The sequence below is a fragment of the Aythya ferina genome (assembly GCF_964211825.1).
Source record: "Aythya ferina genome assembly, chromosome: 12".
Taxonomy (NCBI): domain Eukaryota; kingdom Metazoa; phylum Chordata; class Aves; order Anseriformes; family Anatidae; genus Aythya; species Aythya ferina.
Genome location: NC_140308.1, coordinates 11720143 through 11735506, shown reverse-complemented (window position 1 = coordinate 11735506; position 15364 = coordinate 11720143). Strand labels below are relative to the sequence as shown.

Below are 15364 nucleotides of genomic sequence, written 5' to 3'. Positions count from 1 at the left end.
GTGGCGGAAGGGCTCTTTGGTTGCTTTTGCTGAGCTTCTCAAGGTTTGTGCTGGATCTTTTCTCCAGCCTGTTGAGGTCCTTCTGAGCAGCAGTATGCCCTGCAGCATATTGCCCCTACTCCTCTTTGGTAATGTCTGTGACCCTGCTGAGAGTGCACACCCTCCCATCGTCCGGGTCAGCAGAGTTGGTGTTAAACTGTGTTGGCCCTAGCATCGATCCGTGCAGGACAACGCTTGGACTTTGTGTGATCACAGCCCTTCAATCCTGGCGGTCCAGCTGATTTTCTGCCCGCATTACATTCCATTCATGATCCGTAAGTTTACCCATGCACTGGATGCAGCTGCACAAGTTTTCTTGGCAAGGCTGGGCCACCTTTAGCTCTGAGTGATGCCGGAGAGCAGAGGAGGGGACTTCCAATGAGGAGGTTAGCCTTGTTCTTTTTAAAGGGTAGAAATAAATTTTGATCTAGCTAAGCAAAACAAGTGTGAAGCTTATGCCTGTGGTGGTGAGCATGTCGAAAACAGGTTTAGGGCAGGACATGCACAGTGTGCAGAATAATAAGTGGACAGACAAAGTGACAGGATGTGACGAGTAGTTGCTACATGGATTTCTCTGCCAGGAATTCAACATCACTTGTACATCAATACATAATTTGTGTGTAGTTTGCAGAGAGGGTACTCAGCAGACAAAATCCAAGCTGCCGTGATGTTAATTAAACATTATTGGCTATTTATTTAGTCCAAATCCATTTTTTCTTTTTTTTTCTTTTTTTTTTTTTCCCCTGAGCATTCAACTTCAGATCTGTGCTGTTTCAAATGGTAATTGTTTTGTACATTGACTCCTAAACTTGTTTTAAATTACCATTTCAGGCTCATCTGGTAACACTACCTTGCAGCTTTTGGTTTTCTGGCTGAACACATGATATGATATGATAAAATCACTGTAACATTAAAAACAGAATGGTGCCCTACTGCTCCTGTGCAGGCTGTAGTGCATTTCAGTGCAGTGCAGAAGGGACTGGGGCAGGGCTGAGAGGTGGAAAGTGTGTTAGAACTGGATGTGCTGGTGTCGAGACCGAAGGCTGGTCTTCCCCCTCTGACCGCAGATGGAAAGCAGGGAGCACGTGTGGGGAGGGACTGAGGATTCTAGATGGACTCCTGAAATGTTACCGTAAAACATTAATCAAGCTGAGCCTGATAAAGTGAGCAGTGCATTGCAAGTGTCCCATTCTTTCTCAGTAGTGACTGTTGGACCTCTCTGTCCTCTCTGCAATTGATACTTAGTCCGTCAGAAACAGATCCTGCTGCGAGCAGCTATGATTTCTAGTAGGTTTTGCTTGGTATCTCTTTTCTCATATGCCAAATTAAATAAAAAGGGAAACAATACACTTTTTTTTCCATCGCCTGTACTTGGAACTGTAACAGCATCATGGAAGATGAAGCTGCTCTTTGCGCAGTATTTCTCAGGTGCTGGAGGCTGCAACTTGCTCCTGTTGCAAGGACGTTCCCCAACTGCAATGTAGAATGTTGAATATTCATTCCTGGCTGGCTGTTGAGAAGAAGCAGCTATAGCCTAAACCAAGGCAAAGTGAGAGTAAAGCTCTGTTTCTAAACCCAAAGTAAGTCTGGAAAACTAACTCCTTCAGAGTAACAGAGGGAGAAGCAAAGACAAGAGGAGCTGCTTTTTGGAAAATCAAATTGTAAGAAGAGATATCTGAAAAATTAGGCTTTTCCATGAACGTTTCTCCAGAGTCAAAACCTTGCAGAGGAGTGGGCTGGGGGGGAAGTTATTTCTAAATGTGACAGGTGGTGAAACGCAAGGTCTGAGCTGGGATTTATTGAGATGTAGTAAATTTTTGTAGCATGTTATGGATGTAGTCAAGCAGGGAAAAAATCCTTTGTCTTTTTAATTCTAATATTTTTCCCCCCACAGGTATAGCCTTTACAGACCTCCCTGTAAGTACACCTATTTTCAGTATTTTAACTAAGGTTGCAAAGAGAAGGGAGGGGGAAGAGTGTGGGGGTGTGATTTTTTTGTTTGTTTGTTTGTTTGTTTTGTTTTGATACCCTGTTAAAAATGGTAACACACACGATTGAATGATGTGGATGCTCCCTTTTCTGAAACTTCATAGTTCTGTAGCTAGGATGTGGGCCACCCACACGCTTCCTCTGATCCCTCACCAGCTCTAAGAATATGTTGCTCCTTCTCCTGGAATTAAAGCCTGGATTCAGACTCTGCTACAGGTCACTGTCTTCCAAACACAGCATTGGGTGTGGGGGTATATGTGCAAAGTCCCTGGGCAGCCTCTCGTGTTCTGCCCTCAGAGGACACAGAAATGCCTGATGATGTTATTCCCAGCCTCTCCCTCTGTCCTCCAAATCTTGCAGCTGTGGAGCCGTTTCAAAGGTGGTGGTTAGGGAAGGCTATTGCTGGGCTCATCTCACGAGTTTTTGACAAGCCTCCTCCTGTGATCAGTACCCAGCACGTGGAATTGCTAGGAAGAATATATTTGGCATGCATTCAGGGTTATTCTTCCGATTCACCAGCACCAATGCTGAGTTCCCCTTAAATGCAGTGACGCCAGCCGAATTCATCTAGGCAACAACGTGCAGTCAGCTCCTCCCAAAGCACAGCCTTCTCTGTGGCTAGTGGGTTAGAAACAAAAAGAGTGGCTCATTTGGCTACGCTGCTTCTCTTCCTGAAATGAGAGCGGTCTTCATGCTGGGGTAGACAGATAATTACTATTTAGCCAAAAATAGCTATCAAACCGAAACACACACGCAGTTGTTTTGTCTTATACAGCTGAAGTGTTGCTGTAGCCCTTCACAGTACCGAGTTGGCAGGTTGATATTACCTGTCCTGCTTACTGTAACTTGCTTCTTTTTAATCCAGCAGTGCACAGCAGGCTGATTTTAATGTGCACTTGTGCCTAGCATTGAGTCTCTTTTACAGACAGCGAGTAGACAGCTGGGGAAGATGCACGGGAGCAGAACAGGCAGCAGGGCTCTTGCAGCAGCGAGGTCTGGCAGCACTGCTAAGGCTGAACCCAAAACACTCCTGGGCACAGGGCACCCCTCCATCCTGCTGTTCCTTCAAGTTTGTTCGTCTGTGTCCTGTGCCAAGATGATTTTGTTTTAACGTTAAATTGGAGGAAGATCTGGTCAGGTTGGTTTGGGCATCAGCTATTCAAATAGCTTAAGACAGTTTCCTGTGACTAAACGGCATCTCTGTGCCTTTTACTAGCCAGAGTTTGCTGAGCTGTTTTCTGTGGGTTCTGGTTTTTACAGCAGCAGCTGATCTGTGACACTTTTTCTGGGCCAGAAAGGAGAACAGTGAATGCTCTACAGGCCTCGTACTGTTGGGAATTGCCTTCTACAAGATAATTTATCTTTAAAAAGGGAGACAAAAGCTTGACTGGATTATTTCACCCCTTGACTATGGATGCAAGCAATGGCAGGAGACTTCAGCATGTTTCTCTCCATATTCTAAATGGCTCAACTGCTGTGTGGTCAAATTCACCTTAAGGATGCCTGCACCTGACTTCCATCATTCCCACCTTCCTTCTCTAGCATCCTTCCCTTGAATCACTTCCTTCTTGCCTCACTCCTTTAGATGCCTGGGTATTCCATATCCTATTCTGGCCTTTTTGACCCTCTCACCCCATTGTTTCTTGGCTTCTTTTCCAGACAGTTGAAGTTACCGCCCTTTCCTACAGAAGGGAACCCCAGACCCAAGAGAGACTTTTGATTTAAATATGCCGACTGCTGGCAGAGAAGCCTTGCAGTAGTAGGGAATGTGAAGTTGATATAACTTGCAAGTGATGTTTTGTCATTTATTACAGCATTATGTTCCAGGCAGAAACACAATACATGTGTATGCATTCATTTTAACATAAAGAAGAGAAAGCACCCATCATGTGAAAGATACAATTTTTTCTTCACCTGCTAAAACCGTAGTCAGAAAATTTAACTGCACATGGGAATGGAGCCAGCAGTCTTCCCTGAGTCACCCTTTAAGTTCTTTGATTTGAGCAGCTGACATCCAATTTTTGGTTCTGCCTCAGTTACTGAAATCCCCCTGGTAGGGGCTGTAGTTTGAAAGCTTTTTCTTCCATTACAGCCCATGTAATGTTGCAGCTCACTGGTGGCACATATCAATGAGAAGGTTGGCCAGTTAAGCCCTGTTGCTTTTCCACCTTTTGAGCTTCAATAATTTCTAGAGTGATTCTGTTGACGTAGCAGTGAGGCTACACAAGGAATTAATTTGGCCGTTCGAAGCATTACCAATTATATCCTTGAAGTGCAAGTTGCAAAATTTCCCTTTCAGGTGATGAAGACAATGTTTTGCAGTATTTGCAGCAGTAGGAGGTTGATATGGATACTTGTAATGGAAAACCACAATTTCTTGTGATAATCCGCACACACAGTGAAGCATAATTGCTTCAGGTTGTTCTGTGTTTCAGTTCCCCCTGTGGACTGTTTACGTTTGCACAAATGTACACGGGTGGAAAAAGAAACCTCAAACCTCACAGGCTGAAGATAACATGAAAATATCTGCTTGCGAATAGAAGCGAAGATCCCACAGAGGGAGTTTCCCCTTCTCTCACCAATTCAAATCAATGCTTAGGCCTACGTGTGCCATTTACGCAAGCCCAGGTTTATCCTGCCTGGCAGTTTGCTGAAACTGCTATGTGACCAGAGTAGGAAACGTGAAAAAGCAGAACGTGGAAGTGCTGAGAGCAGGATCGCAGGGCCACAAAGCGAGGAGGAGGCTGAAACAAACAAACAAAAAACCAAGTGAAGGCAAACTGGGGGGTGGGAGCACCTACCCATGGACATCAGGAGGACGAAGTGGTAAAAAATTCTTGGGAAAGTGTGCCTGAAGAACTTGGCAGGAGAAGCACCCACTTAGTGGACTCTAAGATGAAGTCTCCCTGTGTCTGGCAGGGTGCTGGGGGTACAAGTACTTGCCTGCAGTTGCTGCACAGAGAGCACACATCCTACATGTGAAAAATGGAATTTTAACTCTGAGATGATTTGAGATTGGCTGGGGGTAGGCAGCTTCCCCTCAAAGATGAGCATACCCCAGAGTAGCTGAAAAATAGGTGATATGTTCTAGTTTGGGGTTTTTGTCTTTTAACTTCTCAGTACTTTGGGGGTCTGATTCCTGGCTTTGGAGGTCCTTGGGCTCATAACACCAAAATTCTAGTGAGTCTGAAATACGGATTGTGGGGAAGATCTGATTCCTCATAGGAGACATCTCCTTGATACCTAGGTTTGAAAGAGAGGAGAGACTGACTTTAAAAATGACATTTTCCTCTGGTAGTTCCTCCTTTATCGTGCTGCCTTTTTCCTTGCACACCTGTAACATAGCAATTGCCTTGGTGTCAAAATGTGAAAGGAAGAGGTGTGCTGAGGCAGCAGTGATGCAGTCATCCTGATTTCTGATGTCCGTTCCCAGCCTGCATTTACAGATTCATTTTTCTCCTTTGATATTTGATAGTCCAGAAAGGTACAGTACCAGCCACACACCTCTGAGTAGATCCTCATTGTTACTGGAGCTGCCATTATGCCTTTGCTCCTCCATGATGTGGTAATACTGAGAGAGTTCGTGTGGGCTAATATGCATGGCTACTTCTTCACCATCTTATTACTGCAACCCACAAAAAAAATGGAATTGTAGAAGAATTTAGACTGGAAAGAACTTCTGGAGATAACTTCCTGCTCTGTGATGGGCAGCTTTCAAAGCTAGAGCAGGTTGCTCAGAACCGTATCCAGTTAAGTTTGGAAAATCTCCAAGGATAGAGATGCTGCAGTCTCTCTGGGAACCTACTCTAGTCCTTGGTCATCCTCAAAAGAAGAATTTCTTGCCTTTGTCCCATTGGAACTTCCCTTGTTGCAGCTTGTACCTATTGCCTCTTGTCTTTTCACTGAGCAACTCTGAGAAGAATCTGTTGCCTTCTCTTCTCCAAGCTAAATACATCCAGTTTCCTCAGCCTCTCACTGTGTGCCATGCACCCCAGCTCTCTGACCATGTTAGCAGAACTCTGCTGGACCCAAACTCATTTGTGAGTCTCTTCTTGTTCTGGGGACATGGACATGGAGGGAGGAACTGGGTACAATATTCACACCAGTGAAAGGGAGAGGGAATCACTTCCCACAGCACGCTGGCTCTTGTTGCTAATGTGATTAGGATTCCGCTGATTTACACCTCGTAACAATCTTAATATCCGTAGCAAAAAGTAAAATCCACCACTTCAGTAGGTCTCAAGGGGAGATCAAAACCAGTAATAGAATTTGCTGAATAAATTTTCCAGGTAATTGTAGGAAAGCCCATGCCATTTGACATAGAGGAGAGAACAATCCCAGCTTTCTTCAGAGTGGCGGTCCAGCCACCAGCAGCAGTACTTGCTCATTTGTCCAGGAGCGAGCAGCGTGCACATCCTGACATCAGATGGAGGTTCAGTCATGAGCCAGACCCCACAAACGGGCACCTTCCAGACTTTAGTTTCTCTACATGCTTCAGTGCATCTCTGTGCCTTGCCTGTTGTCCAGTTTCTACCTGTAGCAGTCTTCAGTGTGTTAGAGCAAAGTGGAAAAAAAAAACACACCAAATAGTTCATGGGTGCCATGAGATTTCTTCTTAAACCCTGCAGGCCATCTGCAGATGCTCTGAAGTAGAGGATTAATGAAGCTTGTGTTGCAAACAGAAAAGTAATTTGTAGAAGAGTAACATTACTACGAACAGAACATGCTCTTAAAAATGTGATCTAGAGTGAGAACCAGGCAACCCTGTACCTTTTTTGATGCCCTTTCTCTTTTCTCCACATTTAAGTGGGCTCAGGGATTCAATTTGTATCCATATGCTTGTTGTTAAAACAGGCTGCATGCTGTACATAGACTTTGACCATCTGTTTCTAATTAGATCATCTTCTCTGGAAGCTGGATTATTAGCTAAATTTTGGAGGTATTTTCACAGTGTTAACTTTTTTTTATTTTCCTCACATTTCAGTGGGGAACAGTGCATCCAGACGGAACGACATGCTTGTTCTTAAAATGAAAATAAAATTAATCAGTAGTGGAATTTCTTGTGTGGATGGCACGCTGCCTTGGGAACATCAGAGATCTAACCTCAGAGCTCCACTACCATCCATTCACTTTTGATCAGATGTAAAATACCGACAGCAGTTTCTCATCAAGGGAGAAGACAGTTCAGTGGAAATAGTGGAAAACACTTAGATCTGCTGATTGAGAGGATGCTCCTCCAACTTTACTATTATTTACTTACACAAGTATTGACGTTCTTGTAGAAATTACAGACCCCTAAGCCAGAAAGTGGACTTGCCGTAGTAAGCAGCATTTGTGGCACTGATCACAGATTACTGGGAGATCAAACCCGTTGCTCTGGTTTTATGCAATAAGTTTTGGTAACTGCATGATAAGTCATGAGGCCCCTTGTAAAGCGGGCCTCTTGCCCCTTCCCACTTCATTATACATTTAAATTTAAAGAGCAGCTCTTACCAAGCCATGTAACTGGAACTACCTACTAAGAGAAAACTGAGTTTAATACAGGTTTCTTCTTTTTCCTTCACAGTCAAATCTCTACCCTACAGTGGGTCTCCAGACTCCAGGAGAGATAGTCGATGCCAACTTTGGGCAGCAGCCCTTCGTGTTCGACATCGAGGACTACATGAGGGAGTGGCGAGCGAAGATTCAGAGCACCATTAAGCGGTTTCCCATAGGAGACAGACTAGGCGAGTGGCAAGCCATGCTGCAGAAGTAAGCCGTTGTTCTGGTGGTCAGCTTCTTTTATTCTGTTAGGCTTTAAATATTTTTAATGCTAATTTATGCTTTCTTATGGCAAAAATCTCCACTTGGTGCATTTTTTTCACATCTAAAACACTCCGTTTCACCTTCTGTTTTGTTGTTTAATAGTCTTTCCTGAGTAGATTGCTGCTGCTTAAAACATAAAAGATATGAGAGAAATTTTCAGCCAGTGACTGCGAGAAAGCTTGTAATAATGGAAGAACATCCACATTGAGATGATGTGTTGGGGGAAAGGGAGTGGAGAGGAGACCTTAAAAACTCTATCACAGGAGAAAAGCCAGGACATAAGCCAGCTGAATTTAGAAATGTAAGAGCAAGAAACAGCCTGAGCTTCCAAACACAACCAAACTGAAAACACAATTATGGCACTTTATAAATTTCTGAATACTGAATGCATTTCTGGTCATCCCATTGCAAAAAGGGTTGAGTGGAACTTGAGAACAATTGACAAGAGTTGTCAGAGGTCCAGAGTATCTTCTGCTTAAAAAAAGACAAAGTTGACTAAAGCACCACAGCTTGGAAAAAGGTAGTTACGGGAAGCAGACAGGAGTTGTCTGTTAGTCATGGGGAACTCGGGAGATTCTATGATTCTATGAGTTGGACTCGATGATCCTTACGGGTACCTATCACCTCGGGCTATTCTATGATTAGTGTGTGCCATGAAGAGTGTGGCTAGGAACTGATGATTCATGGTTTCTCAAAACACAGAATTAGAAAACAAGTACCTTCTAGCTTGCAAAGAAATTAATATTTTTTTCCACAAAGTATACTGTGAAACTGGGTCTTGCTGATGCACAAAGTTGTGGTGGTTTTAGTGTAAGTGGATTTTAAAAGATAAAGATTTAAAGATTTATGCCCCAAATTTATAGAGGTCAATTCCATAGTTAAATTTTAACCCTCAAATCTCTGGCTATATCTTGTCTCTCATTACACATTGAATTATTTGCCTGTGTGTTCAGTGCAGCAGAAATCAGGTAGGTTGATACAGGGATGCTTCATAGTGAGGGACTTGTAAGAAGCTGTGTCTGGGATCGAAATGTCTGTCAAAGAAGCACTGGAAGAAATAGGTGAGAGGAAGAGGAGAAAGTCTTTAGGACAAGATATTTGCTGAGAGTCCTAGTAAATGATCTTGAGGAGAAAATAGATGGTTTTGTAGCTATGGAATGAAGTCTTTCGCCAATGTGCCTTGTTTCTAAAGAAGGGGAAGATGGTGCATATGGTACTGTGTTTCAGAAGAGATTCAGGGAGCAATGGCTGAGAGAACCTCAGTGTCTGGCTTAGACAAATCCATAGGAACACTACTGAAGGGTAGGTGCAATGAATGCATGGAGAAATAGGATGTGGATTCTGTGAAGAGGAGCCAGCAGGGCATGTGGATATGTTTCTCAGGCTGCTGTCTTTGTCTTGGAAGTCCCAAATGCTTTTCCCTTGGTAAGGCAGGGAGCCTAAGCAGTTAGAGGCTATGGGCAGACATCCCAATGTGGATTCTGAATTGTTCAAAAGAGGAGGTGAGTGGGTGAGGGATTCTCAGTGTTGGAGACAGTGGCTGTAGCGTTGTGCTCAGAGGTGTGCTGGTAGTGGCTGTGCTGTTGAGGGTGTTCAGAAGTGGCGTGGAAGAAGGGATCCTCCAGCAATGAGACCTTTGGATTATGATGAAACATTGCACTGTAATATTAGTTCGTTTTTTTGGTTGTGAGCAGGAAAAAAAACACCATGTTTTTAGGGGAAAAATCAAGGGCAAAAATAATTCTGTCACTGTGTGAATATGAGGTGTACCCTTAACTAGAACACTGTGTGATGTTCTGACTCTGTAGTCCTTCAAGGTATTTAGCAGAAGTGAGAAAAGCTTGGGAAAAAAAAAAAAAAAAAAAAAGAGGCAGAGGCAGGATGTACAAAAGTTTGGGGGTGAGGCAAGGTGTGAGGCAAGGAACAAATACACAGACCCCCAGCACTGAAAAATATGACTGTGAGGGGTAAGGCAGAGCTGTGAAGAAGTGTCTTGAATAGCCTGGAGAGGGTGATGAAGGAACAAGTGTTCATTTGTTTTCTCAGCTGCAAGAATTAAAGGGTATCAAGAGAAGTTAACCAGGTGATGCATTTAGGAAAAATAGTGGAGTGCTGTTTTTATCCCACGCTCTCTGTCAAAAGGCACAGTGAAAACTGCCTGGATTCAAAAAGTGACTGGAAACATGAGAAAGAAAAATCGTTTGGGGCTATGATGTAGAGAGATACCACCTCTAGGACAAGAAGTATCTGAAAAATCATTGGAAGCTGAACAGGTCTGGGGGAAAGGTGCCTTGTTCCTTTTATTTGTTCCTAGGTATTTGCTTTTGCCAGTTGGGAGGTACAAGTATTGGGCTAACTGGATGTTTGGTTTGACCCAGCAGTGTTGTGCTCAGAGACTTAACAACTGTCGTTGACTTCAGTATTAATTTTCACTCTGATGTACTGGATTGTTGAATTTATTGGTCTTTTCATTCTCTACAAAATATCTTGTCAAGCTGTGGAAAGACTTTAGGATCTGCTTTTGGAAAGCTTGCTTAGCAGCCAAAAAGGTGGAAGAAGCTCACTGATAACGAAACGCAAATACTCAGTGCTCAAAAGGCAGCTTATTCAAAAAAAAAAAAAAAAAGTGTATGCCCTGCATCTTTGAGCACCCAAGCATCTGCAGTGGGTGAGAGCATTGGTCCATTGAACCTAGTTCTATGAATATATTAATAGCACAGGTTCCTGTGGTACTTGTATATATATTTTTTTTTCCGTGGAAAGTGTCCATTTCTTGCCACCTCATTATTTAATTGAATATTTAGCTGTGTTGGACCACATAGTAGCAGGTTCTTCAGGAGGCTTTGCTGAAGGACTCCATAATATCTTTGGACAACCTTTGGAAAAGGCTGAGGTACTGAATGTCTTTTTTGCCTCAGTCTTTACTAGAAAGACCAACTTTCAGAAATCTCAGGTCCCAAAGGCTGGGAGAAAGGCTGGAGCAAGGAAGATACGTCCCTAGAGGAAGAGGATCAGGTCAGGGAATACTTGAGGTGGTGGTGATCAGTGACGCAAAGTCTAGCTGGAAGGCAGGACCTGGGGGTCAATACTGGGTCCAGTCCTGTTCAACATCTGCCTTCCTTTAATGCTCTGTAAAATGGGCAAAGCGTACCCTCAGCAGTCTGCTCTGTATAAATCAGGAGATAAAAGTGTGTGAATGTGTAGAATTCATAAGGGGATTCAACTACCAATTGTATAATTGCTGGCTGGATAGGAAATAACAGAAATTCAAGACCAAATTTTTTGAGGTCTACTTGTAAGCTATCAGGCCTCTCTGAAGCTGGGATTTTCTGGCTGTATCTTATGTCACTAGAAGACATCACTGTCAGTACAGAACTCTTATAAATAACCCTTAGGCAGCAGTAAATAAATAAATAAATACTGTGTATGTATTGGGAGTCGTCTTTTTTTTTTTTTTTTTTTTTTTTTAAAGTGAATTTAGAGTCTCCATAGTGTTTGCTGAGGACCGGGTGCCTATCTTGTAATTTTAGTATCTGGAGCCAGAAATGGGACCATGGTTATATCGTAACTGAGTTAAGTTTGATCACTGAAATTGCAATTTCTGTTGTAATTTGTCTGATTTATCTGTAAAATTGTCTGTTTGTTTGTTTGTTTGTTTGTTTGTTTTCTGCAGTGTGATTACTGTATATTACCAACACCTTTTCATCTGTTTGTATTTTCTTACTTTTTAGTATGGTTTCTTCGTATTTGGTTCATCATGGGTACTGTTCAACAGCAACTGCCTTCGCCAGAGTCACAGACACCACAATCCAGGAAGAACAGACCTCAATAAAGAATAGACAAAGTAAGTCTTTTGGGTAGTTGTTCCAAAACACGGCATACTGGCTATGGGATCCTCCAGACTGCAGTGCTATTATCGCAGGACATTTAAAATTGAAACCTGTTGCTCACAGAGGAATGAAATACTGTTGAAGTAGAAAGTTATTCCATGACAGTACAGAGCTGCCCACAGCAGGCTGCTGGCTTGGTGTTGCTGCCTGTGGGTCAGCAGAACTCAGGCACCACTGCTCTGAGCACTTTTCCCATCATCACTGGGTCACTTCCACCTTCTGCTGTTTTTGCCTGAAGAACTGGTGCTGTTGTTTCCCTTGCCTGTCTGCTCTGAAAAATGACCTACGTGCCTGTCAGTGTTAAAGAGACTGGGTTGTCTGATGAACTTGGTTAGTTTTCCTCAATGCTGTTGAAAATGAATACCTGAATATACCCTGTCCTGATTAGAAGAGGTGAGGTGACTCTCAGCTTTACATATCGGGGACAGAAGGTGCTTTCTTGGAGGTAGGGCCAAACTGGTGGAGAGTAAATCTTGTTACCTAAGGCCTTAACTGAGCAGAAGTCACTGTGCACTGGAGATTCTTTTGGATTTGGGTTCTTCAGTGCAATCTGTTGCAGCCTGGGCAGTTTTATTAGCATGGTTATAGGGACCAGACATTTCAATCTATTTTTACTAGAACTCCCAGAGTTACAGAATCTTTCAGTCCCTTTGTGCATTTTGTATTCAGGTAAATTCAGAACACTGGAACAGGCTTCCTAGAGAGGTGGCTGATGCCCAGTGCCTGTCAGTGGGTGGTTCATCTCTCAGTTTGGAAGGCTGTAAGCGCTCTTGGTTTCTGCAGAATAAGGCTTGCAGCTTCGTCTTGCTGTACTTCTATTTTGTAGCCATTCTATTCACAGGCTCAGACCGCAGGGTCACAGAATGTTGGTGTGTGTTCTGCATTCTCCTGCCTGTTGAATGCAAGCTAAGCCCTGACCTATGCATTTCCTTTCCCTTTGTGAACTGTTTCTCATGTGACAGTTATGCATCAGGTGCATCGTGTCCCTTTGTAGTTCTCCCTCCATACATTACGTGTGCTTAGCCAGCATTCGGGTTGGTTTGGGTACTCAGCTTCATGCCCAGAATCAATAATAGCTGTTGCTGCTGCTCATCAGTGCCTTTGCATGGATAGTGCTGATGGGCTGTATGTTTTCCAGGTCATGCATCATGCAGCTCTCACCCCAGCCAGGGTTCATGCTGGTTTGTGTTTAAATGGTCAGGAGATGCGTGAGACAACGCAGTCTGGTTTGTCTGAGGACAGGTGGCAAGGCAGCCAGGAGGGAAGGAATACAGAGCTGTGCAGTTGGGGCTCAAATAAAAGGTGTGAGGAAGACACAGACTGGAAAACAAAAAGAGGAGAAAATAGAAAAGGCAGAGACATCTGTGAAAGCTGCCAAACAAGGCCATAAGAGTAACAAAAAGTAGCAAGACATGAAAAATGACGTGTAAGTAAGTAGAAGAAACAGAATGAAATGAAGGAGACTGTGCAACACGTGTTGGTGTGAGAACCACATCTTTGGTTTTAGCTTTCAGCTAGGATAAGAAGCAAATACGTGCTGAAAAATGGGAGCCAAGAGAACTTCTTTCAAATTGTTATTGGGGATTAGTAATGAGCTCAATTAATAATGCTCATGATTTGCAAAAATCTCAGTCTGTTGCTGTTAGTGCCTGTGCTTGCAAAACACCTCCCAGGCATTGGTAACCTCCTCTCTTGTTTGTAAGGAGACCTGAAAAAGCAGAGGGAAGTACAATGTATTTTTAGTTTTAAGTACATTTAGAAAAAAAATAAAATGCAAACCTCTGTAAATTAGTAGGTTCCCTGAATATCCTGGGATGGAATCAGCGAGCATCTTAAGTCTTCTAGTAGTGTTTTCTGACCCACTGAAGGAACATATGTGGGATATGAACACACAGGGATAATACATGGCTTCTGCCTTGTGTCTTTGCACCTCGTAGAAGTGTACAGCTTGCTGAGCTGTGTCTAGTTTAGCCAAAACCTGATTGCTGGAGCTAGCTTACGGGTGCCATGTCCTCATCGCAGGCCCAGGTCAGTTGCAGGAAGCCAATTTTGATGGTATTGGTACTTTTACTTGGGGGTAGGGATAATAAGGAAGCAGTACTGTGCTGTGGCTTAAGCCTCCAAACCTGCTAAGAATAGCTTGCTTGTCTGGAGGTCAGCCTTACAGCAATTTTCCAAGCATGAAGCAGACAGAGGTTGTAATGCGGGGGCGACCTAGGGGTTTCCCCTCTGAAACTGTTACTTCCCCAGCAGCCTCCTTGCTCCCATCCAGCTGTTGTGTCCTGCTGTCTTTTCCATTGCTGCTGACTAAAGGATTCCGTAGCTCCATGACTAGAGGACTAAAGTCACAGAGCACCCCACCCCAGCACACCCACTTCATCGTTCAGATGCTCCAGGTGTTTCTGAGCTACTAACAGATATTCTCCCTCATTTTCACACTTCTCATCCTAATCCGTAACGAATAAAATGTGGTCCCCAGTTCTCCCTAGCCCTTGTGCAAGGTGGTAGCGGGGAGCTGTGTGGCATACGTGAGACTTCACTCGGAAACTCTGCTGGCCATTCTTGTTGGCCTGTCCTGTGTGTCAATAGGTCTCCTTTTGCTTTCAGGAATACAGAAGCTAGTATTAGCAGGCAGAGTGGGAGAGGCTATAGAAGCCACCCAGCAGCTCTATCCTGGCCTCCTAGAACATAACCCCAACCTGCTCTTCATGTTAAAGTAAGTATGAATAGCTTTCTACTCCCTAATTCTGAAATGTGAAGCTGAAGGAGATAAGAAAGGGGCTGCCCAGCCATCCAGTCAGGCTGCACACCTCGGTCTGAATTCTTAACTGTCTGAGGTCCCTTTGGGAGCAGGTGGGAGAGGACTTAGCACGTAGCCCTTTTGTTGCTCCTCAGATCTGGTATGGCTTTGCCTCATGAGGTCAGGCAGAGGTGGGTAAATTTTTAGTCCTGCTGACTGCTAGAAACTCCTCCACAAGATAAGTAAAGGCCATCTGTGAAGATCTTGCAACACTGCAGCACATGGTGGTCACTGCAAAGATTCCTAGAAAGATGCATGGATGGAAGAGGCTATCGGGGGTAGAGACCGAAAGGAAAAAGTGCTTATGTGTCCCTGTTCTCCCAGCTGTACAGGATTGCTCTTCCCAGCCTCCTGAGATGTGTAAGGACAGAGTTCCCAGTAAAGCTAACTTAGGAGCTGTCCTCGCTGTGGATACTGCATTTTTTACCCTTTACTGTCTATTTCCCATTGGACACCATAATTTCTAAATTGATGGAGCAGTGGGGGGACTATTGCTGGCAGTTTTAGTATCTGCCCTGAATTAAAAAAAAACACAGTCTAATTTTGGAGTACCTGCAGAGGTGGTGGAGCTGAAACCACGCTGTAAAGGAATAATTTCTTCTTAGCACAAAAGAAGTAAACTTGTTTTTTGGAACAAGGAAAACACTCTTTATCCCACCATGTGTCCTGACAGCAGGCTTACCATCACATGAATTTTCTTGGGTCCAGAGCAGGAGAGATGTGGGAACATTTGGTTAACTGAAGCAATATTATCTAAGGCCTGGGGTTATCCTGCCAAGCAAGAAACGTGCCGTGTTTTGAATCTGTGAAGTGTTTCACTTCTGATACTGTGGCAACTCAT

The 15364-nt window shown here is 43.7% G+C and overlaps 1 protein-coding gene across 2 annotated transcripts in view; it reads left to right on the top strand.

Annotated features, from left to right (window-relative positions):
• RANBP10 (RAN binding protein 10) overlaps positions 1-15364 on the top strand; it is a 70319-nt gene that overhangs the window by 47758 nt on the left and 7197 nt on the right. For both annotated transcript variants that reach the window (XM_084533673.1, XM_084533672.1), the window contains exons 5-8: positions 1934-1956; positions 7595-7779; positions 11565-11677; positions 14331-14439. In XM_084533673.1, coding sequence (XP_084389799.1) covers positions 1934-1956; positions 7595-7779; positions 11565-11677; positions 14331-14439 — 430 coding nt within the window. The remainder of the gene's footprint in view (positions 1-1933; positions 1957-7594; positions 7780-11564; positions 11678-14330; positions 14440-15364) is intronic.